The following is a 22775-nucleotide window of genomic DNA, read 5'->3' as shown; positions in this document are numbered from 1 at the left end:
TTCTCAAACATAAATACAAGGGACAAACCTCTTGTATTTATACACTTACACCTTCGGTTAAACTTGCCATTATTCATTTATCATGGCGGCTAACTTTCCAGTTTTAGATTACTTAAGATGCCTTATCATGATAAGACTCTTATCTCTTATCACTCAATCCTTATTGGCCTCGGCATCTTATCTCAACCCTAAGATACCTTATCATGATAAGATTCTTATCTCTTATCCCTCGATCATGATTGGCTTCGGCATCTTATCTCAACAATATGGCCACTAAAAGAGGCACTAGTGGTTACTGTAGCGTTTCGTTAAGTTTGCCCCTTGAACTTCTGACCTCTATTGTTAAAAGTTGTTCAGAAAAAGTATACTTTAGCAACAACTAAAATTTGTGTTGTATGTAAATAAGAGGCGCTCTGCCGCCAAAACCTTTTTCATCTTATGCTGAAAGTTAGTCATAAACAAGCTTATTTATTGTTCAGCAGATAAAGGTTGTAATTCAGTTGTTTGTTGAAAGACCAATTGTCATCTCTTTGCGCAACTTTCTGAAAAAGTTGAAGCCGTCTTTAAGGTGAACAACGTCATCGTGAGCAAAAAGTTTGCAACTGATTTTTCTTACAATGTCATTAAGCTGTGGACACAAGCACCTAAGACATGGATTCAGCTCTAGTTGCCAGCTTATAACAAATATAAGAGGTTGAACCCTGAGTTTAAAAAAATCATGTTGACGCAAAGGCAGGGGGCTCGAGAGGCTTCACATACTTGAATAGTCAAACCTGCGGTTATGCGGCGGATAAGCTGTTCACATAGACATCAGGAGGAGAGATACCAGAAGAAGCGACTACGTTTTTGCTTAGCTCAAGCAACTGAGCATTATCACAATTGATAAAAAGATCTTGGCATATCTGAAACTTGAAACCACATTAAAAGCTGGCTGTTCAGTTGACATATACAATGTTTTTCTCGAAAAATGGTATTAAACTTGCTATACAACCGTTGCTAGCTTAAGACTTAGCATGACTGATACTGACCCGGTGAGGATACTGACAAAAAAAGAGGTCACAAAGATTTTGCTCCGCTAAATTTCTGCTATCCTCGGTTTACTATAGGTAAATCTAGTTTTCTTTTTAAGCCAACAGCATTACAATGCCCACTCCACCTTAATCGGTGTATACTTTTTTGACAGATCTGAGTATATTACGTTGACACGCATGAACGGGATTTACGTTGCATAAACTCTCAGAAAGGACAGAACTTCATGTCTTACCTTGTTGAAACAGTATTGAATGCAGTTATGGCTTACATACTGCAATTGATCAAAGTTAAGGAAAACATTACTGAAAAAAAACAATGACTTGGTCTTAGCAATGCAGCAGCACTTTTTTGGTCTTTGATTGATGATCTAAATCGTGGTCGTGTATTTAAGAATGACATTATACTCTTTTTTTCGCCGACACCATCCACAAGTGACAGTTTTGGACATACGTTTAGGAATTTTGATATAGACGGCACTTATCAGAAGCCTTTCACTAGAATAGAGAATGGGAGCAGCTTTAAGATGTATGGTTCTCAGGACAGTGCTGACAACATAATCTCCACAAGAGTAGATCATTATGCTCTGGGTTTTCTGTGGCTTTAACGCCCCCAAAAGACAAAAGCATCCTTACTTTGCTAAAGATTGAAAACATCCTTTTAATACTGAGAAAGATCAAGATGATGGCTCGCCATCAAAAGCTCACTTTTTTTTAACAAGCTGTACTTCCAACTAGGCTCGTGTATCCTAAACCCTCAATCGTATACACTTTGTACCACATGACCAGAATAGTCACTATTCCAGAGGGTCAACGGGTTAATCATGCAACGCAAATTATTAGCTGCAAGAGATACATCAACGTGACAAAACGTTTTTGGGTCCGCTACTTCAAAATTGCCAAATCCTTGGCAATCATTCCGTCTTTGGTTGCTGGTGGTAAATAGTGGGTTTCATAAAGGCTGGGTCATTTTAATGAGCTGTGATTAGTCCCTATTCAACTCGACACAGATTTGCGGTTTATCCGCCTCGACGCCAACATTATACTACAGCAGTTATCCCATTCGAAATCAAGAGAGATATGTATCCCAGGCGGCCATTTATTCCGCTGTTATCCGTGCATGAGCTCCTGTTTCACTTTCAAATGCTTACGCCGGTCCCTCTAATTTCTCCGCCTCAACTGTTTGTTCTCCTATTCAGAAACAATGTCGAGATCCTACAGTAGACTTGAAACCTTAAGCAGTCCGGAGGTAAAAGCCGCAGAAAAGAGCGCACTAAAAATAATATGCATCCGATATGACGTTCGCTTTGCAAATCAAGCTTTGTTTTGAAGAAGTTCACCGTTAAATTGCCGAATTGGTCCGCAGCATCGGCCGCCAGAGCTGCACTTTCTCGAGTGGGCCGGTAAGATACAGACAACTTGTTTAGCCACGTCGGCGCTTCGCGTGGATGTTGTAGCACCGCATCTAATCTGCAAAAAAAAACAACCGCCGCAAGGGATAGGGGGGCCGTTTTTGCCGAGCTTTGGTGTGTGTAATGGGCCAAATGATAAAGAGCCGAAATTATACAGGAAACGCTCTTTTTTTATGCCTTGTTGCCAGTGAATCAGAAGTGTTTATAGTACCGAAATTCTTTGCCACGAGAAACACCGGCGCAAGAGAAAAGCCACGATTTTCACAGAGAGGATCCCCCATTGCTTTTCCGCCGTTGGTTTGCTTGGTCTGTAATGCTGCAATGGCCGAAACCAGTAAAGAGGCAAGATAATTGTCATCGACTGCCATGTATCTCAAAGGGCCTTCTGAGCGATGCATCGCCTTTACGCGGCCACCGAAAGGTCCACAATATTAAAATGCACCAAGGGATCTTATGCTCAGATCTAGCTGTATAGTTGTGCACCAACCGTTGTATCTGTACTGTGAGACACCACACAAAACAAACCGCCACTCTATGTAGGCCGGGAATTGAGAGTATGCCTGTCTGGTGAAGCGTATAGTGGCAAGGGACTGTACAAGTTTAAACACAACTTGTGAGCTTTTTTGCTCCAGTGCAGAGACTAAAACTGCAGTTTTCCCACTTTGCTTTACCGCATGCACTGGTGTTGCGAATCTTCAACAATAGATGCAGTGTAGATTGTGAAATCTTCACACACCTGGAGGCTTCCTTTTCATATCATCTGGTCGGCACCAGAACTAAATCTGGCTCTTTCAACGTTCAACACACATTCACTGGTCGGTGCCCATAGCATCACAAAGCCCCGCTACGCATATGTCTCTATTAGCTTAGCGTTCCGATCGTTTGTAATGTAGCGTCACAGGGCAGGTGCTTTTCCTGTTGCTGTCTGATATCAGGAGTATGATGAGCGGGAAACATGGTGAGCATATGCTGTTGGCACACATATCACTTACACAGCATGCTACTGCTCCGATGTAGGCTGCTGGCCTTCAGATCCAAAGCCAGCAGCTCGAATGAAGATCTAACCGCCGCAAATGCCGTTGGGGAGTGTGATACGACCGCATAGCTATTTTTAGGGGTTGTCTCATCACCACCCGTGCTTCTCGCCTCCTTCGAGCACCACACGTTCCTACACCATTGCGAGAGCACAACACAGTTTTGCCGCTAAAGTCACAGGAGACACAAATCAGAGGCCAACAAATGCTGCTAGACTGATTGTAGCTAGCAACGTCCACATAGCAAGCTCCCCCATGCAGTAATCGCTGCACGCACATACCCACTGGCGCACCCCATAGCCCGACGCGGCGTATTTGGGGCACGCAGCCACCCAGCAGCTCGGCCCTACTACACCTGGCGACGTCAGAGCCCCGGAGCGCGCACGGGGCAACTAGACCGGCAAGGATAGGATCATGACCTGGCTATTTGTGCTCCCGCCGCCTTTACCTCCGCCGCACCGCATCCTAGGCTCTTGTTACTGGCCAGTGCCGGTACCAATGCTTGTGTCGGATGCCGACCCGGACCCGGACCCGGTTGTCAAAGCTACTCCGCTTCCCGTGTCTGATCCTTAGCGGGGCAAGCGTGCGATGTCTTTGTTTCTATCTAATGCAGCAGACGCTGGAATCCCGCACCGGCGTCACGTTGACTGTTGGGCACACGCAGCCCCGCGTGCCTGGCCGACGCAGAGCAAGCCAGCAAGCTTCGCCGACGGACAGTCCCGCGCCGCAGCGTGCTGCGTGCAGCATGCTGCACGCTGCACGCTGCACCTCGCTGCTATGGCGCGGAACAATCTTGCAGATCTAGGAAGGTCCCCCGGATTTGCCCCCCGCCAGCTGTGCACCAAAGCTTATGCAAGATCGCCGCTTCCGGCCTCCGGGGGCGGCGCGCCGGTCCGGCGTTGCTCGTTTCTAGCAATTCGGTTTTCAGTGTCCGGCGACGGCAGGGCCGCGTATTTTTGACGTCTTGGGGAGGGCCGAGGGGTGGATGCAGGCGGCATAGGGTGGCATGGCATAGCATAGCATGGTCGTGGACCGGCCGGGAAGTTAACAAGTACAAAAGATTAGCCCTATTATTGTATAAAAACTAGGTAAAGAGGGCCAAAGGGGGAGAAAAAGGAGTTGAGGGTCGAGAAGAAGCAACTGGTCGCGGCCGAGAAGACACAGTGGTTGGGGTTTTGGCATGGAGAAGTGGTACCAAGAACAAAGATGTTGCTGCCACTCCCGAAGTAGGCGCCAGTGGCTCTGGAGGTTCACGATAGAGTGAAATCGGCCGGATTGGTGGCATAATAGTGAGTCACCACGGCGTTCGGAGTGTCCGCTCTCGATACTATCGCCGGGCTATTGTACGGACCGAGGGAACCGGCGGGACCGTTCAGACGGACCGAGCCGATGCGGCTGCTGGCGGGGGTATTTGAGGACTGTGTGATACTGTTGCCGATGCTGTTGCCGGGAACGCTGCCGATGCTGGCGTTGGTGCTGAGACTGGACTTGGTGCTGCCTTGCTGGGAGTCGACGATGTGGTGGGGCGCCGAAGGATATATGTACTGGTTGGAGCGGGACGATGGAATGACCACAGGTAGTGAGGGTGGGTAGGCAAGGGGTCCCGGTGCTGCCGCTGTAGCGGTAGCTGTTGCCGACGTAATGTGGTGGTAGGGCAGCGGTGAGGCCTTGTAGGAGTACGGCGAGTGCGGCCGAATGGACTCTTGGGCTTGGCCCGGGCCCTGGTTCGGCGAACGGGTTTGTGTGTGTGTCTGTTGCGGATCCTGGGTGGGCGTTTGCAAAATAGGAGGGGCAGGCGGGGCACCCTGTGCATGCATCATATGCTGTTGATGATGGATCTGCTGTTGCTGCGGGTCCATGACATGTGTGCCACTGGCGCCGTATGGGTATATATCGTAATTAGGGCGTGCGTTCAGTGGCTGGTGGAGCTGCGGCAACTTGTTCGGAATGAACTGCTCATCCGATGCCGACCTCTGGGTCTTGACCGGGTGAGCAGTCATTAGCGGGTTAGCACAACTGTATCCATAACCATTGGACGGAGGAGAGTCTATCCGGGAGGAGTGAGAGGCGACCAGCGTCTCGCTGATCGCTCTTGGGGGATTTGACATATACGCAGACGACCTAGCGGTGAGTGGCGTGGACATCGGAACGACTTGTTGTTGGTCGTGCACAGGCTGGTAGGTGTAGTCATATTTGTAACTGTAGTTGTTTGGTGGTAGTATCTGCTGTTGTTGCTGTTGTTGCTGTTGTTGCTGTTGTTGCTGTTGTTGCTGTTGTTGCTGTTGTTGCTGTTGTTGCTGTTGTTGCTGTTGTTGCTGTTGTTGCTGTTGTTGCTGTTGTTGCTGTTGTTGTTGCTGTTGCTGTTGCTGTTGTTGTTGCTGTTGCTGTTGCTGCTGCTGTTGTTGCTGTGTTTGAGGTGCCAAATAGGACACATAGTGGTACTGGTTCAAGGACTGTGATTGGGGATATTCTAATAATTGCGGGTTTGGGAATTGACTGTGTACGTTCTGACCTGTGTAATAGTTGGCTGGAGTGTTTATTCTGTATACTTCGGGGCTTGGGACTACAGGATTCACCTGTCTTCTTTTGTTGGGAGCGTTGTACTTATTGTAATACTCTTTGGCAAACTTGAGAATCGACTGTTCATCAAATCCGTCGGTATCCATGAACCCATGAGATTCTATTGAAAATTCACCGCTCTTTTTGTTTGGAGTTGCATGTCCTAAGGAGGTATTTCTTAGGGCTTCTAGCAGGTCGAATGAAATCTCGACGTCTTTCAAACTCTCATCCTCGGAGGGTTTCTCCAAGAGATGTTCAAGCACATCCTCTGATCTGTAGTATGAAATAATATGCATGGTTTTTTTGTAGGATGTGCTGGTGTACAAAGTTAGTGAATTAGATTTCTTGATCAGACCATCTGTTTTGTAAATCGCATCATCTAAAGTTTCGGATTGTATGTCGTTACTTGCCTGTAATCTTAGGTTGGAGTAAATACTACCACTGTTATTTGTGACGTTCGAACTACTATTGCTGACATTGTTATCGGTATTATCGCTGACATGGGAATCACTGTTATTGCCATTGGCACTACTATTGTCATCATGTCTGTAAACCATGTCTGTCCTTGGTCTTTTTTTGTTATTAATACCCGATATAATTTCCCGGCCTCCGGCCATCGCATATGCGGTGATTGGAAAATTTGTTGTCTTTAAGTTTGAGGATTCTAATTCAGATCTGCCCTTTGGACTTTTTGTTTCAGGATTTAACAACTTCTCTGAAATGAAACTAGATTGGCGATTCTTTGAATGATGTTGGTCATCGCTCTTTGAGTTTGCTGTCTTCGACAGCTCTCTGTATATCAAAAATCTTCCTAGAATTCTGGATGGTGACCAACTGATTCCATCGGTCCAGCGTTTGATTCTTGAGGTCTCTTCAATGAAGACGAAGACATTTCCAGACTTCACCAGCTCGCTTCTCTCATTCTCCGATGGTCTTCTATGCACGGGGGTCAAGACACCGGATAAGACTGCTTGAAATATTAAAAGGGCATCCTTTGATGTTGCAATGTAACCAGTGTATGTTGGTTTAACCTTTGGCGTTTTTGCTTTAGTCATAATAATAGTATGACTAAATCAGGGAAAATAAAAATAAGCGGGTTATTGTAGGTTGAGAAATTTTGTCTTTAATGAGACTTGACGATGGGGGACATGCAAAAAAGAGAGGAAGAGAAAAGAGGGTGATGCTAGGGAAATGGCGACCGAGAGAATGAAGTGGAAAGAGAAATTCACTCAACACTCGGAAGCAGTTCAAGCCAGATGGAGATGATAAGAGAGGGCGGAAACAGAGTCAGGTCCAAGATCAAGATTGGGATCAAGGAACGAGCAGGAACAAGGAACAGGGACAAGAGCAGGGACAAGAACAAGGACAGGAACAAAATGAACAGATTAGAGGGACAACAAGGAGAAACTAAGCCGAACAAGAGAAAACGTGGAAAAGTGTGGATCAGCTGTTCACCTAGAACGAAGCAGAAGGGGACCGGGAAGATGTGTATATAGCTGTTTTTCTGTCCCGATTCGAAACAACTGGAGAGGAAACGAGATTAGACCTGATTGTCCAACAATTATGTACGAGCCAAGAGTTTGCGGGTAGGTGGATAGTGGAGTACGTGCGGGCACTCTGTTAGTATGGTCTGCATTAAAGTTACGTAGATCTATAGGTTGTTTGATACACAACTGTGCGTCGTAAAATTCGGCGAAGCCAGATGGGAAATAGGAAAACACGACGCAGTTATTATTGTCTGGATCGAAGCCCTTTGCAATGGCTGATGTAGTAACCCGACTCTTTCTGACTAAGCGCTCTCCTAGCCGCAAGGCTGATATGTCACACGCAGGATGCATTATGCAGGATGCAGAATGCATAGTGCAGAGTGCAGCGCACCGGAGGGAGTCGGTCCCGCATCCAGACGTCGTCGCCTTATGGGGCTGTTGTGCCTCCACCGGACCACTCAAGCTACGGGAAGCTCTTGTTGTGCGGTGTGCGCATTGTTTTTCGTCTACATCAAGATATTATTTTCTGCGTTCGGTCCGCTCTGCGCAGACGGCGCCAATCTACCCACCTTCAAGCGGGCCGCGGGCCCAATGGGGCAACTTTTCGGCGCAGGCGTGCACATAACGTCTGACGGAGTTTGCAGAACACGAAAGGAGTGCATGAAAATTGTGTGGAAGGGCTAGGGGAGGGCCAGCGTATCGCGGAAAGAGAGAAGAAGGTGTGAGGCAAAATGTCTATTGAGAAAAGGTTTTACAGTACAAGCGCCTCATAATATTGCGAGGCCTGACAAGGGGGGCGTAGAATACGCATGAATAGCGCCGGTACAATGCCAGCCAGCTGGCCTCTGGGGGGAGTGGGGGACACGACCGTTGAACATCGGGCACTTCTCTATTTCCTCTTTTCATCTCGTCCCCTCCTTGGCCTCCCCCGCTTCTTTAGTAGCGAATAGTGACCCTAGGGGGCTAAAACTGCTGGACAGATTCGTTACATGGGCACACGTGTTGACGCCAGCCACTCCCGCCACAGTACATACATCTGGCCCACTCTAGGCCGTGTGTGCAAATCTCTATGTTTATTTGTAGCGATCTGTAGAGGGGCAAAGGAAGGGCATGGGAAAAAGGTCAGAAGGGCAGGAAAGCCCTCTTGGAATTTTTATCCCACCTCTTAATCGCTGTGCGTTAGCGCAATGCCATCCTCGAATCGGATGTCCTCCACATGGCTTCAAAAAAAAAGCTAAAAAAAGGACAAAAATGCGAAAAGGCAGCAAACATTAATTTTATCAGGGTACTGTGTTCGATCGCAACGGGGGGATTAGGTTGCGTGACGTAAATGTTTTTTTTTCGCTTCCTTGCTGCGTTGAAAGAAGCACTGGATAACACAATGCGCTGCGGACACTGCATGCAGTATTAAATCTGAATCTGATCAATTTAGGGAGTAATGCGTTATTAATCCTTAGCGCTACAGCAACAAGCAGTGTGTATCAGAGAGTTCTGCCGGGATTATCGATTCAGGAGTATGAAGTGACAGTTAGAGCACGTCAACAGTCAGTCAAGGCATCTTTGCGAGACGTAGCAACAGGCTTGTTTCAGGCAGGCAGAGACACACGCATACACAGACAGCGTAAGAGCAGCAGGGGAGGTTGAGCCCGGAGCTAAAAACCTTGTAGTGTTAAAGATACTGCGTTAGCACTCACCTGGGGAACAATCACGTCGCACGAAATTCCCTTCTCTTGCAAAAGTGGTTGTTTCGAAGTGCGCCCTAGCTCCGAGAAGGCAGCTTTTTCCTGTGCTCATTGTATGCCCAGCCACCAAATCAGAGCAAAACACCGACGGTCTGCGACGGCACGAAGTGCCGTTGCCGCACGGCTGTGGGGTTGGTCCGAGTTCTGCGGGATGCATTTAGACTTTTCCGCTTTTGGGAAATCTACGCCCTTTTCCTGCTGCGACCCCGGCCAACTAGTGTGTCAAAAGGGGCGCTAAATATTAAGCTCGTGACTGCGTTTCTAGGTACAGCTCGAAACCTCCTGAGAAATCGTTCTGTTCAAACATGAATGGGGGAGAGGGAACAGAGGATCACGATGGGGCAAAAAGGGTGAGACTGCCGATCCCAACCGGCTGTATACCAGCCAACTAATACGGAGACACCCCCTAGTTAGACAACGCTTCTAATGCCATCTCGTTTCAGAAAAGTAAATGTGTGGGGTGTGCTAATATCCTCCGAGTAAGGGGCCAGTTAATGTTAAGCATGAAAGAAAAAATGTGACATTCTTGAATGTCAAAGAAACCTATATTAGAGTCCTGACTTCTGCGGTTGAAGGTAGGGCTAATACTGAAGTGGACACAGCAGGGGGGACGGAGTCATGCACAGAACACAGATGTGTACGTCGTTGATTCAGGAATCCGATGGAATTTTCAGCACCACGCAGGAGCAAATTTCAAAGCCTCAACGACCCCAACAAAGACTGCATAAATGTTTCAACTAATTAGCGTAATCTGCACATATCACGGCATCTTTCGGCGGAGAACACCCCCGTCCATATTCATCTACCCAAACCTTATTGCTTGATACGTGGGGCTGAAAGTTTCCACCTTTCTAGAAATGCCTCTCGCGTGGTTCTCGTCCTGAGGGACATTGTTTGCTTATTCCACTGATGATTCCACACCTTAGCAACAAAGTGTCTGCGGGAGGACACGGTTAGAGCCGGTAAATGTGACGGGTTGTCGAGTGGAGGGGAGACGGTCGGAAATTACCTAATTTTGGTGTACTTTAGTTCCTAGGCCAGATGAGTACATCAAGCTGCTGCCAGACACATGCACTTCGGAGATGTTGAGCTCTTTGCATGCGTTACGTCGTACCGAGTTGCGTCGTGCCGAGTTGCGTCGTGCCGAGTTGCGTAGTACAGTGTGGCAGTTCCGGGTCGGGGAAAAGTAGAAAAGTAGGCGGGCGAGTTATGAAAATAGTAGTTTAGAAAATAGTTGTATATAAAAGTCTATCCGTATTACCACTGCGCGTGTTCTAATTGGCTGGACGGTTTCGCAGCGGTCCAGAGCAGGGTTTGTAGTAAAAAAAAGGAAGGTATGGAGGTCGGTCGAGGGTGAAGTGAATAAGGAAGTGAGCAAATAAAAAACAAATAAGGAAGTAGTTGTAACAGTAAAATGAATGCGTGACTTTGTCGTCGGTAGGCGACCGGCGGCAGGCGATCGTCGTTGCGTTGCGTTGCATTGCGTTCCACCGGACCCACTAGCTACTGGAAAATTTCCTGTCCAGTTCTCGCAAGCAGGACACCACACTTCCGACCTCAACAAACATCCCCTTGGTCTGGAGGTTGTTTGCAATGTTGTTCACGCCAACATTGCGGATATCAAGATGGTGGGATATTGTTTTGTAAGCGTCCGCACAGGGAACAAACTGCTTACCGGCCTCATTCAGTTTTAGACTTTCTAGAGATGGCAGTCTGTACTTGCTGCTTGAGGTGCTGCCGGGGTTAGAGATACTGCTGCTGGTGCTGTTGCTGATGCTGACGGCAGCATCGTTCATCGAGCTGATGGACCCGTTTCTGGATATACTTGGAAGAACAATCTCTTCTTCGCTCGATTTCTCTGCAATCGTCTTGCAGAACAGGTTGGAGAGTGGGTCGTTTCGACACTGCAGACACGTTCCAGGGTTGCCTGTGCATTTTGCAATCTGGGCCATGTCGTCCTTCTTGGCAGACCTGGTGAGCTCCATGATGAGCTCTCTCTCCTTCTTTTCGATCTCGATCTTGAGCTTCGATTCCTTGATGTTTCTGATCTCGCGCTGCATCTGCTGCTGCTGCTCCGTCTCAATTTCACGGCAGACACAAGGCGTGTCTTCCGAGCAGAACCCACAGCTTTCAAAAGGTATATTATTGCTTATCGTAGAGGTGGTGGTTGAAGCGTTGGTAGTGGCGGCGGTTGTAGCGGTTGTAGCGGTGGTGGCGGCGGTAGTAGTAGGCGCTGCAAGCGGTGTTGGTGTGGCTGACGAGGAGGATCCTGGTCTGGCCGAAAGCGGTATTCCGGAGCCGCTTGGCGTCTGTTCCTTGCTCTCGGGCTTGACGGACTCGCTCTTCGAAAAAAAGATGTCGTTGAGCACAGGCATCTTCCGCTGCTTCTTGAACGCAAAGGCGTTGGTGAAGTCGATCTCGCCCTTGGACAGAGACCGGGTCGACGGCGACACCGAAGACGAGGACTTTCTCTTGAGCGGGACGGCGGACTGCGGCTCGAGGTTGAAGAGAGACTCGAGACTGCTCATTCTTTCGGGCGAGCTCGTTGCTCCTCCGGCTGGTGCAGAGTCCTTCAGCCTCTGCACCAGCTTCGCGTTGTCGCCCCGCAACCCGGCGTTCTCGCTCTTGAGCTGCGAGTTCTCGTTCTGCAGCGTCTTGATCATGTTGTTCAACAGGCCCTCGCTCACGCTCCGGTCCCGCTCCATCTCCATGATCTTCTCCTCGAGCTCGCTCACCCGGTTGGCTCTGCGCTCTCGGAACGCCCGCTGCGCCGCCCTGTTCTGTGCCTTGCGTTTCGAGCTCGGAATGTCGTCACACGGCTTCCGTCCCGGCTTCGGTCTCGGCGGGAGCACCCACTCCTTCGACATCACGATCTTGGTGATCGGCTTGCCCTCGTCGCCCTTGACGCTGAAATTCGTACTGGTTCTGTTCGACGTAGGCATTGGTGTTTTCGGTGCCACGGATATCATCATCTCTGCGATCGTTTCTCTCTTCCCGTCCGCGGTGGCTCTTCTGGCTGGCGCTTCCCTACTGCTACACCTCACGTGTCCCTGCAGCTCCCCGCAACACTGCGCTTCTGTGTTTCTCCAGAGGGGCTGTTCATCTGTATTTATAAACCTGCCAACTAGGCCAGATCCGTGTCCATTACTAACCTGCCTCCCCGCCTCCGTCTTACGATCGATATGGCCGATAAGTCCCCGCGCCGCCCGCGAAAAGGTCGATGGGCGCAGTTTTGTGGCGGTGCAGCCTCGCCGGCGGTCTGGCCGGCGCGTATCTCCCGCTTATGGCAGGACGAGGAAACGTCAGGCTGGAAGAGGGGGTCCAGGACCCGGGGCGTCGTATCGGACACAGCAGACGCAGGCTGGGGAGACGTTGGGCCGATAAGAAAGAGGCAGTGGACCAGCAGCAAGCCAGAGAAAGGAGGCAAACTTGCTCGTCAGTGGTCTGTGTGTTTGTGGCGATTTTGCATCTCCGGTCTGGACTGCAATGGCTATCTACTCCCTGTACCTCATCTCCAAGTCGGGGTCGCTGCTCTACCAGCGAGACTTCAAGACAGCGGGCTCGCCAATCACGAAGCAGAAGTCGAACGACTACTTGATCATCGCCAGCAACCTGCATGGGATCCACGCGATAGCGTCGAAGCTGACGCCGGCAGCGGCCCGGGGCAGTCTGTCGGGGAACACGGGGTCGAAGGACCCGCGGAACGGCACGGGCACGAGCGGGAACAGCAGCAGCAACAACATGGGCAACACGGGCACGACCACGAACAGCAACAGCTCGCAGTTGGCGGAGCGGGCCGACCAGCGCTCCTCGACAGCCAGCATACCGCTGGAGGACGAGAGCCTGGGCTTTGGCGGCGGCAGCGGTGGCCGGAAAAACACTGGTGGAGGCATCAATGTGCACAGCAACAAGACAGGGCTCCGGTGCGTGAACACGGAGAAGTTCAACATGTTTGTCCACCAGACGGTCACGGGCGTCAAGGTCATCATTCTGACGTCGACGGACTTGAGCGAGCCCCAGATCGCGGGCTTCCAGACGACGATCCACCGGCTCTACGCGGACTACGTCATGAAGAACCCCTTCTACAGTCTCGACATGCCGATCCGCATCAAGCTCTTTGACGACAGGATTATGAGCGCTGTGATCAATTACAATATAAAATGACTGTATAACGAAGAAGACGAAAAAGAAGCAGAGAAACAAAGGAAACCAAACTGAACCAAGTGGAGAAAAGACAAACGATATGAGCGAGCGAACCGAACCGAACGAGACCAAGCCAAACCCAAGAGAAACAAATAGCAGCGACCTTCACTGGATGTCTCCTATATGGCCTTCAGATGTGTAGTACCGGTTCAACCATGTCTTGTAGCTTTTGATCCGTTCGATGTTCTCGATGTTCTCCTCCTCACGGAAGTTCTTGTAGAGTTTGGAGCAGAGAACCTTGTTTTGGTTCTGCTTGTAGTCCTCGTAGAGGTTGATCTGCTTGGGAACGTAGGATGGGCACAGGACCATTTCGTTCACTGTATTTTTGTTGTATATGACCTTGCCCGCCAGGTTCTCAATCAGCCTCCCCTTCAAGAAGAAGGCATACCCTACCGGTAGGGCTGCACAGATATCGTTTGGGTTGATTTTGATAAGACATATATACGGATACGCCACGCTTTTTTTGCGGATGATGACTTTGGAAGAGACGCCCAAGTTCATCTTTTCCACCATGTGTTTGTTGTGGCTGTCTATCTTTTTAGCGAAGTGGGCGATCTCATAGTCCATGACCAGCTCGATTGGGAACCCCAAGTGGGAGCTAAGCACTTCGATGGTCTTCGCATGGGTGAAGGCCTGGTACGAGAAGGGCAAAACGTTCACGCAGCTTTTCATTGTGGGAGACTCGAAGTTCAAAAACGAAAAGCTCTTGTCCTTCTCAAACTTCTTCAAACAGTCACATCGGTCCTTTGTCAGCAGCCAGTTGTTGAGCTCCCACTGTATTATCTTGATACAAGCCGCTGTGAAGATGGGAAAGCAGTTTTGCGACAGCGGCTCGAGATACGAGTTGCATTCTGGCGACAGGATATTAAGTTTCCTGATATCAAACTTTATCTTGGGTTTTGCTTTCGACGCGTCATGGGTGTCTTCGGATGTGATTAGGTGGAGCTCAGGGTTGAAACTGGGATATCCGGTTGTTTGTGACATTCGTATCGGTTGTGCGTCTTTTCCCGCTTGCAGCTCTTGGGACGCTGGGGAGTTGAGGGTGTTTAGTGGAGCAGCTGGCGAAAACCGAAGGAGGCGATAGGCTATTTTGCAACAAGGAAAAAAGAAGAGGGCGACGACGGAGAAGGGGGAAGTAAGTTGGGGGAAGCGTAGACTTGAAAAAGGAGGATTGAGAGACGCAACGAACGCTACACAATGCTGGTTTTTTTGGTTGTATTCGGAGTTAAAAAAGATATGTGAACCGTACGTTTGCCCAGGAGATACACAATCTTAGTGTTTGGCAAGACGTGAACCACACAAAAGTGTGGATTGCTTTTCTACAATAGACAGACGTATGCACCACCGACGTGAAGCAGGTACGTGAAGGCAGCGTAGACGACCCCATGAGAGCAGTTTTACGGGCGTCTCTCGTCTTCGGGCTGCGTTTGTTTTTACTCAATGCGGTAACGGAAATCATGCCGGGAGAGCGGCTTCGGGCGTCGGGCCGGGGGGCCTGCGAGGTGTGGTGGCAGATATGGACACGGACAGGGGGCGTGGGCACGGAGCAGACACAGATTGCAGCAGAAGATCGGACGAGGTATGGCCAACTGCAGTGCCGTCACTGTCTTCAGCGCTGTCACCGCCCTACACCTGTTCATAGTCGCCAACCGCATGTATCCAGCAGTCGTGGGCCGTCCTGCTAGCCCGAGTCTCTGTAGATAAGCGTTTCTCGCTGAAAGAGGAAATGCCGAGACCGAGCGGGTCGATTGCCAAGCGCCAGAACGAGCGAGAACGGTTTGCGGGACACATGGCGACGGACGCAGAGACATAAGAAGACGGCAGCAGGCACCAGGGACGACGGTTTGCGGGACGGTCCAGGATGCAGCAGGCTGCCACCAGCTACCGCCAGGGCCACCCAGCAGACAATGGTTGTCGAAGAAAACCGCTTCATCACGCAGCCGCTCTACGACGAGCTTAGAGACGGCACGCCGGTGACGATCCTCCCGTACAACTCGCTCGAGGAGACGCCGGCGAACGTTGTCGACGCCATCTACACGCTGTTCAACGCAATCGTCGAGGAGGGCACGACGTACGTGCACGAGCACCCGCTCACGAGGACGCAGTTCTACGAGTACTACTTCCCACACTTTGTCGCCGTGATGGTCCGGGGCACCGTGCCGGAGCAGGACCGGCTCCGCACCGACCTCGACATCGCCGCCGGAGGCGCCCACGAGCTCCTCGGCTGCTTCTACATCAAGCCCAACTACATCGGCCGCTCTGCGCACGTCTGCAACGCCGGCTTCCTCGTCAGCCTGGACCACCGCGGCGCCGGCTGCGGCAGTGTCATGGGCCGCAACTACCTCAAGTGGGCCCCGCTGCTGGGCTTCAAGTCCAGCGTGTTCAACCTCGTCTACGAGACCAACGTCGCCAGCTGCCGCATCTGGGACAGACTCGGCTTCGAGCGCATCGGCCGCGTCAAGAACGCAGGCCGCATGAAGGGCCACCCCGACCTTGTCGACGCCATCATGTTCGGCTACCAGTTCTCCTAGTCCTTTTGCCCTCCATAGCTGTCCTTCTATAGCGTCCTTCTAGCCAACCTTCTAGCCATCCTTCTAGCCATCCTTCAACGTACCGTCCTGTCCACCTACTGCTTACGTCAGCACACTGCTTACGTCAGAACCCTTCTCTTCCTCCCACGGACGAACTCGGAGCACGCGCGGAACGCGGTGACTCACTTTCTGATTTTCTCTCATTCACTCACCGGGCCCTGCTGGGTGGGTTCCCGCTGCCGTGAGTAATCGCGGCGGCGCAGCGAGGAACAGAGGAGCAAACGGCCCCACGCTGGGATGGCATTACTCACAGCTGGGTGCGAGGCAGTACGGAGTTAGTCATCGGCGAGAGGGTGCTATATAACACGGGGACGCCGCTGTTGGCAGTCGTGGATGGGTGGTGGCGATTTGTTGGTGTTGGGGTCTTGATTCTCTTGTGGCGGACAGCAAGCGTTAGTTGTGCAGGAACAGTCGATTCCCGTGCTAGTATCGTCTTCGGTTGCTATCTGGAAAAGCACATTGTTGCAAAACACCGATATTCACCCACTCACAGCGTATTCAAGAAATACACACAAAAAACTCTTTTCTGCTTCTACGTTTTTATTTCAATTGTATTAGTCAATTGTATTTTTCAAATTCACTTTTTTAAATTTGTTTGGTTAGGTTAGGCGTGCATCGGGGTTCATTGATAAGCAAAAATGGTCTCCGTCATCTTTCATTAAGTTTGGGCAGCCCCTTACGCCCGAAGCAAACAAGATAGGATAGACAGAAGCCACCTCGTTATCCGTCGCCATTTCCAGCACCAGCAGGTCTTTTATACACATTTTTTTCTTGGGAATATTCAATCAATAGGTTAAGCTTTTTACAAAAAATTTTTATTCATCATCTGGGCGGTCAAATTCACTACTATATCATTACTTTAACGAACTAATTCACTTCAATAGCTATTATTATTACCACTACTTTTATTACCTTGCACCACTTTCTGATCCCGATATTTGCTGTATGGAATGTCTTACATCTACCAGAGAAGACACGTCCCCACTGCCGCATTTAACACAGCACACAGCGATCCAGAAACCGTCGGCTCTCCCTTGTCATACTCTGATTGTGACACCGAGGACCAGTATTACTGCTCCGACAACCAGCAACAGCAACAGCAACAGCAACAGCAGCAGCAGCAGCAGCAGCAGCAGCACGCCTCGTCCCCTTCGTCGAGAATCGAGTCTCTCCTAGCGTCGATGTCGAACCATATCCACAACAAGAAGGAACTGGTCAACCTGATCATCCTGATCATCTACGAGAATTTCGAGATGAAGTTCAACCTTGGGCTACAGGACACCGAAGTCAGCGGCTTCTGCCACCTGATCAACCTCCTGGTTCTCAAGTGCGGCCTCTCTCTCTCCAGTCTCACCAAGAACCTGCTCATTCTCGAGAAAATCCTCCTACACCATTCAAGCATGTACAGCTCGCCAAAGATCCCCTTCAACCTCTTGAAACGCATGGTGCTTACATCCTTCATCATCGGCACCTCTAACGTTGACAGCAACCACCAGGTGGTGGTCAACTTCGACAAGTGGTGTCTCCTCACCGGTCTCCCTTCTGACCTCCTCAAGCACGACGTCTGCAGTTTCCCAGACTCTGTCAGCATCGGCTCGCAGATCTCAGACGGCGAGGTCGCCAGCCGCAACGCCATGTTGCAGCTCCAAGTGCAGAAATATGTCAAGGTGGTTTGATCATATCTCCGCTTTATATATATATAAAATCATCTGTATAACATTGTCTTTCATAAAAGAATAAAAGAACGAGTAACAAATAAAAATGCATACGGTTGATGCCACAGTGAGGGCTAGGGAGAGAAAAAGCACGTTTCTCCCCATTGTGGCTACAAGTATTATGCGGGGCATGTGCTAGTGAAATACCGTGCCCGTAATTGGGCAGGTAGTAATCTCTCTTGTACTTTTACCTATCTTTTCCTTCTCTTCTCCTTTTTATCACACCCGCCAACCACAACACAGACAGAGCATGGTGAAAATATACTACTATAAGGAAGATGACTCGCCAATGACAGCGCCTCATGACTCTGGGGAACCCGTCGCAGCTGAGGAATTGGAAAAGCTCGGGGTCTTTTACAAGTACATCGACTCACAAGCATCTGTCGACAACCTGGCCACAGAAAGACAGTACAAGAACAGAGACTACATAACCTTGGACGGCGCCACGTTCCCCGGCGGCGAGGAGGCTCTTAACGCCAAGTTGGATGTCTTCTTTAACGAACACATCCACGAAGACGAGGAAATCAGATACATCATCGATGGCACAGGCTACTTCGACGTCAGAGACAACAATGACAGGTGGGTTCGGACTCTCGTGGAGAAGTATGACCTGCTCATCTTGCCTGCAGGAATCTACCACCGTTTCACATTGACTGATGACAAGTTCGTCAAGGCCCTGCGGTTGTTCAAAGACGAGCCTAAGTGGGTCGCCTTGAACCGTATCGACGGCAACACAGAATCGAACGAGTTTCGCAAGGAGTACTTTGCTTCTCTCAGCAGCTAATTGATCTGCAGGATCGTCTCTGATACTCTTCTTCGTCTTCGCCCTTTTTTATATATTCCCAACAGATTTGTAGTTTCAGTTACCAGGTAATACTATCTACAGCTTTTACACTTTGTGCTCATGTGCTAAACTCTCTTTCCCTGGTATTCCCTGCCTTATTTACCCCCAAAATCGCATAAATCCTGTAGTAGGTAGTAGAAGCCGAAAGAGTGACTGAGGCGAGGTCTTGCTAAACCTTTTTCCAACCTTCCCAAGAGACTACCTACCTCCTGAAATCTCTTTGGTTGCACTAAAGCTGCACCGGTCTTTCAACCAGGAACATCCATCCCTAACTCATTGAAGAAATGTTCAGACTTTTATTCCCCAAGTCAGTGTTTTCCTCTGCAAAGATAGGGAATCGTATATTCCATGCCCCAATCTCCCCCCACTATCTGCTCCAGGGCAGGAGCTTTGCCTCAAGTCCACTGACACACTTGATCTACAAGCGGGCAACTAAGATCAAGAAACTACCTGAAGCTATGGAACAGGAAAGGAAAGTTCTTAAAGACGCCAAAACCGTGTCCGACATCGAAGATATAGAGAAAATCAAATCTTTAGCTACAAACAAATACTATCAAAAGACACCACTTCTTCTCAAACCGTACATGAGATCTATTCTACTGAGACCTGCTGGCTTTATCATCAGCATTGCTATTCTCCAACAGGCTCTCTCCATTATCCCTTTCCTCATACTCTGGTATATTTTTGACCAATACGAAATCAACCCTCCATCTTTGCCAGACAACATTGTCGTTAAGGGAATGGAGCTCATGCACAACGGTTTGATAAACTGGGACGAGTCCCAAGGTGACAAACATACTGCAGAAATGGCAGGAGCAAATGCGTATGCCACCATCCGTGTATTGGGCCCAGTCATCTGGATCAGTGCTATTCTTTTGGCACCTTTTTTCGACCAATACGTTCTCCGGTCTTTAGGAAGAGTCATCAAGAGACCCTTCAGCAAGGCTTTCAAAAAAATAAATCCATCAAAAGCATCCCCGGAAAAGAACGTTCCTCCCGAAGTCAGGAACTGACCAAGGCTGTAATTCTTCTTCTGCATCTTTGTATATAGTTTGGGAACATTGTGTACTCTTTATAGTTAAGCTAATTTTTTTACTTACAGGGGCAACTACAAATCACCAGGTTAAACACAATTCTTCCATGCTAGAAGCTGTTTTATAAACAATGGCTATTTTTTACAAAACATTCCATGAAGTGCATCTTAAGAATCACGATTAAACTTCCGTTCTGGGACTAACATGTGAGTGCAAGTTTCGCCCTATACTCGCATACCGGGGTGCTTTTCCGCTGTCACACATTGGCTGGCACTCATTGTATAGGGATTTCCTCGTGGCGGCCAGAGATACAGCACAAAGATAATCAATTTGGCTTTATTACAGCATGCAGTACTCCCGGCAGCAGCAGCAGCAGCAGCAAGAAGCAAAATATCTTCAGCATCAGAGAGAAGTCAAACAAGTCCAACAGCAGTTGAATATTCAGCAGCGGGCATCACAGTATCAGCAAAACATCACGACCGCCAACCAGTTGGCAAGGATGGCGCCAAACAACTTCTTCACCATGGGACCGTACCGAGCTCGTAAAGACAAAGCCCGTCTCAGTGTTATCGACAAGTATGATGTCCAAGGGTATATAGCGGCAGGAACATACGGTAAGGTTTACAAGGCAGTGGGGAAGCTGGGGAACGATGTGGACAAACTGTATGCTATCAAGAAATTCAAGTCGGATTCCAAAGATAATGAAGTGATGCACTACACTGGAATATCACAAAGTGCCATTAGAGAGATGTCGTTGTGTAAGGAAGTTAAACATAAGAATATTTCAACTTTGAGAGAGATCATCCTTGAGAGGAAATGCATCTACATGGTTTTTGAATTTGCAGAACACGACTTACTTCAAATTATACATTACCATTCCCACCCTGAAATGAAACCTATATCACAATCAACTTTGAAGAGTGCAATGTTTCAAATTCTACAAGGACTATCATTTTTACATCAGAATTGGATTTTACATCGAGATCTAAAACCTGCTAATATTATGGTGACACACGATGGTGTGATCAAAATAGGGGATTTGGGTTTGGCAAGAAAGTTTAGTAACCAATTACAAACGCTTTATACTGGTGATAAAGTCGTTGTTACTATTTGGTATCGAGCCCCTGAACTTCTTTTGGGCGCCAGGCATTACACCCCGGCTGTTGACTTGTGGGCAGTCGGCTGCATTCTTGCCGAGCTTCTATCTCTACGCCCGTTGTTCAAAGGTGAAGAAACGAAAATGGATAATAAGAAGCATATGCCATTCCAAGAGAATCAATTATTAAAGATATTACAAATATTGGGCACCCCAACACTGTATGACTGGCCCTCATTGAATAATTATCCCGAGTACCCACAGTTACAAAGATTCACTCTGTTTCCTTCCAATATTAAAGCTTGGTATGCCAATAATGGAGGCAGTGACCCTAATTGTTTTGATTTGCTAAGTAAACTGTTAATTTATGATCCTGCAGTTCGCATCAATTCTTTGGATGCAATGTCACATAAATGGTTTCTACAAAGTCCGAAGCCTGTACAGAATATATTTGAGGGTTCAACGATGAAGTATCCAAGGCGAAAGATACATAAGGGCGATAGTGATATTCTGGGCGGTGCCAACAATTCCATTTATGGGGGTGCTGTGAGCAACGTCAATGCTAACAGTCGGGCTAACAACAAGCGAAAAATTCCCAATTCTAACAATGCCAATATTGGCAATATCGGCAGTATAAACATGAACAACATGAGCAACATGAGCAATTCGCAAATAAACCAGAAAAGAAACTATGCTTTTATGAGTGGACGGGGTTCTAACTCCAGCGGATTCGAAGACAATAGCAAAAGAAAAAGATGACAAAATTTTAAGAAGAGCATAATGAAGTGCTATACAGTGATTTGATTTGCTTTGTTCGACTCACACCTGACTATGTACATCTTTTATAGCTTCCCTCTAATTTCATCAGCTAGTTCTCTTTGTGTCTTGTGATCACAGTGCAAAATGTACACTCCTGATTCCACAGATTCATCTGGTTTCTCAAATGTGTCATACTGAGATCTTAACATTGACTCCTTGAAAAAATGGTTTTTCCTCTGTTTCATCTGCCGTAGCACATTTTCATAGGTGTTACAAAGTAAGAACAAAGATAACTTGGTAATGTTCTTATCATTTGCCAATTCTGATTTCAAAAGATCTCTGTATGACTTTTTCAACATTGAGCAGGCGATAACGACTACCTCGTAATCCTTTGCATTTAATGAAGCAAGCTGCGCCAATTTCTTTAACCAAGGCCATCGATCCTCGTCAGTGAGAGGAATGTTGTTGCTCATCTTTTCGATGTTTGCCAAACTGTGCCATTCGTCACCTTCGATCAAGCAACATTTCACAGTCTTCGAAAGCTGCGAGACAAGTTCCTGGGACACCGTACTTTTTCCCGTTCCTGATGGACCCCCTATAAAAACCACACATGCCATCACAGCAGCTTTTATAAGACAGCCGTAGTGTCTGAGTTTAATTGAGGGTAAATAAAGATAAGAATACACTCAGAACAGTGCTTTCAAAACCTAATATTACATGGTGCTTTATCCCGTGGTACAAAGTAGCTTCGCTGGCCTGCCTGAACACATCACCCCCGCACTGAGGAGGTGTAGAGCGCTACTGCCAGTTTATACGTGTTTGGGGTGTTCACACATTACAGCTATATATCGGCACCGCACAATATACTAAAGGTAGAACACCAATTATAGTGTCAGACTACTTGTTGCAACGTACGTAACAGATGACTAGCGTGGATAGGCTTGAATCGCAGAGTCCTGTCACTGTTGTTGACTCGACTGCGTTGTTCGAGAAAGCTTTGAACTCGTGGTCTGCAATTGATTTGTCCAGCTTACAGAAGGAACTAGACTCGAAAGCTTTAGAAATACAAGACTACCAAAAAGAGTCATTGCTAGGCAGGAAAGAACTTGCAACACAAACAAAAGATTTCAAAAAGTTGACGGATGAGGAGAAATTGGAAAACTTCAATCAACTATTAAAGTCGTACCAAAATGTGATCGATTCCATTAATAAGAAGAACAAAAATGTCGAAACTTTGTTTTTCAAAGTGTACAGATCAATTGCGGAGGCAC

General features: G+C 48.4%; 11 protein-coding genes across 11 annotated transcripts; 7 read left to right on the top strand and 4 right to left on the bottom strand.

Moving 5' to 3' along the window:
• The first annotated feature begins 3907 nt into the window (after nt 1–3907).
• PICMEDRAFT_142558 (hypothetical protein) lies at nt 3908–4640 on the top strand. Its single transcript, XM_019160295.1, has one exon. The coding sequence runs from the start codon at nt 4063–4065 to the stop codon at nt 4432–4434; it is 372 nt and encodes a 123-aa protein (XP_019016731.1). The 5' UTR covers nt 3908–4062; the 3' UTR covers nt 4435–4640.
• A 2172-nt stretch (nt 4641–6812) lies between these two features.
• On the bottom strand, nt 6813–7061 carry PICMEDRAFT_25676 (hypothetical protein; the record flags this gene model as incomplete). Its single annotated transcript, XM_019162408.1, has 1 exon — nt 6813–7061. A coding segment is annotated over one exon (249 nt), but the record flags the coding sequence as incomplete, so codon positions are not given.
• Nucleotides 7062–10761: 3700 nt separating this feature from the next.
• On the bottom strand, nt 10762–12204 carry PICMEDRAFT_73131 (hypothetical protein; the record flags this gene model as incomplete). The annotated part of the gene is made up of 1 exon (XM_019164387.1): nt 10762–12204. The coding sequence occupies one exon, from the start codon at nt 12202–12204 to the stop codon at nt 10762–10764; it is 1443 nt and encodes a 480-aa protein (XP_019016729.1).
• A 544-nt stretch (nt 12205–12748) lies between these two features.
• PICMEDRAFT_22184 (hypothetical protein) lies at nt 12749–13405 on the top strand (the record flags this gene model as incomplete). The annotated part of the gene is made up of 2 exons (XM_019162239.1): nt 12749–12948; nt 13126–13405. Coding segments are annotated over 2 exons (480 nt in total), but the record flags the coding sequence as incomplete, so codon positions are not given.
• A 262-nt stretch (nt 13406–13667) lies between these two features.
• Nucleotides 13668–14449, bottom strand: PICMEDRAFT_12075 (hypothetical protein; the record flags this gene model as incomplete). Its single annotated transcript, XM_019159878.1, has 2 exons — nt 13668–13782; nt 13854–14449. The coding sequence occupies 2 exons, from the start codon at nt 14447–14449 to the stop codon at nt 13668–13670; spliced, it is 711 nt and encodes a 236-aa protein (XP_019016727.1).
• An 822-nt stretch (nt 14450–15271) lies between these two features.
• Nucleotides 15272–16001, top strand: PICMEDRAFT_16917 (hypothetical protein). The gene has a single exon (XM_019161395.1). It carries the CDS (start codon nt 15373–15375, stop codon nt 15994–15996), a length of 624 nt encoding a protein of 207 aa, XP_019016726.1. The 5' UTR covers nt 15272–15372; the 3' UTR covers nt 15997–16001.
• A 1005-nt stretch (nt 16002–17006) lies between these two features.
• Nucleotides 17007–17732, top strand: PICMEDRAFT_12073 (hypothetical protein; the record flags this gene model as incomplete). The annotated part of the gene is made up of 1 exon (XM_019159877.1): nt 17007–17732. The coding sequence occupies one exon, from the start codon at nt 17007–17009 to the stop codon at nt 17730–17732; it is 726 nt and encodes a 241-aa protein (XP_019016725.1).
• A 163-nt stretch (nt 17733–17895) lies between these two features.
• On the top strand, nt 17896–18774 carry PICMEDRAFT_16913 (hypothetical protein). Its single transcript, XM_019161394.1, has one exon. The coding sequence runs from the start codon at nt 18022–18024 to the stop codon at nt 18553–18555; it is 534 nt and encodes a 177-aa protein (XP_019016724.1). The 5' UTR covers nt 17896–18021; the 3' UTR covers nt 18556–18774.
• Nucleotides 18775–18864: 90 nt separating this feature from the next.
• PICMEDRAFT_16912 (hypothetical protein) lies at nt 18865–19734 on the top strand. The gene has a single exon (XM_019161393.1). The coding sequence runs from the start codon at nt 18900–18902 to the stop codon at nt 19626–19628; it is 729 nt and encodes a 242-aa protein (XP_019016723.1). The 5' UTR covers nt 18865–18899; the 3' UTR covers nt 19629–19734.
• Nucleotides 19735–20148: 414 nt separating this feature from the next.
• Nucleotides 20149–21504, top strand: PICMEDRAFT_35339 (hypothetical protein; the record flags this gene model as incomplete). The annotated part of the gene is made up of 1 exon (XM_019162935.1): nt 20149–21504. One exon carries the CDS (start codon nt 20149–20151, stop codon nt 21502–21504), a length of 1356 nt encoding a protein of 451 aa, XP_019016722.1.
• Nucleotides 21505–21587: 83 nt separating this feature from the next.
• PICMEDRAFT_35017 (hypothetical protein) lies at nt 21588–22121 on the bottom strand (the record flags this gene model as incomplete). The annotated part of the gene is made up of 1 exon (XM_019162918.1): nt 21588–22121. The coding sequence occupies one exon, from the start codon at nt 22119–22121 to the stop codon at nt 21588–21590; it is 534 nt and encodes a 177-aa protein (XP_019016721.1).
• Between the last annotated feature and the right edge of the window lie 654 nt (nt 22122–22775).

The sequence above is a fragment of the Pichia membranifaciens genome (genome assembly GCF_001661235.1).
Source record: "Pichia membranifaciens NRRL Y-2026 unplaced genomic scaffold PICMEscaffold_4, whole genome shotgun sequence".
NCBI classification, from domain to species: domain Eukaryota; kingdom Fungi; phylum Ascomycota; class Pichiomycetes; order Pichiales; family Pichiaceae; genus Pichia; species Pichia membranifaciens.
The sequence above is the reverse complement of the archived record's forward strand: the minus strand, read 5'-3'. Positions and strand labels throughout refer to the sequence as shown.

Coding starts and splice junctions, on each gene's coding strand:
- PICMEDRAFT_142558 (XM_019160295.1), top strand. CDS start 4,063: ATGTCTTTGTTTCTATCTAATGCAGCAGACGCTGGAATCCCGCACCGG.
- PICMEDRAFT_16917 (XM_019161395.1), top strand. CDS start 15,373: ATGGTTGTCGAAGAAAACCGCTTCATCACGCAGCCGCTCTACGACGAG.
- PICMEDRAFT_16913 (XM_019161394.1), top strand. CDS start 18,022: ATGGTGAAAATATACTACTATAAGGAAGATGACTCGCCAATGACAGCG.
- PICMEDRAFT_16912 (XM_019161393.1), top strand. CDS start 18,900: ATGTTCAGACTTTTATTCCCCAAGTCAGTGTTTTCCTCTGCAAAGATA.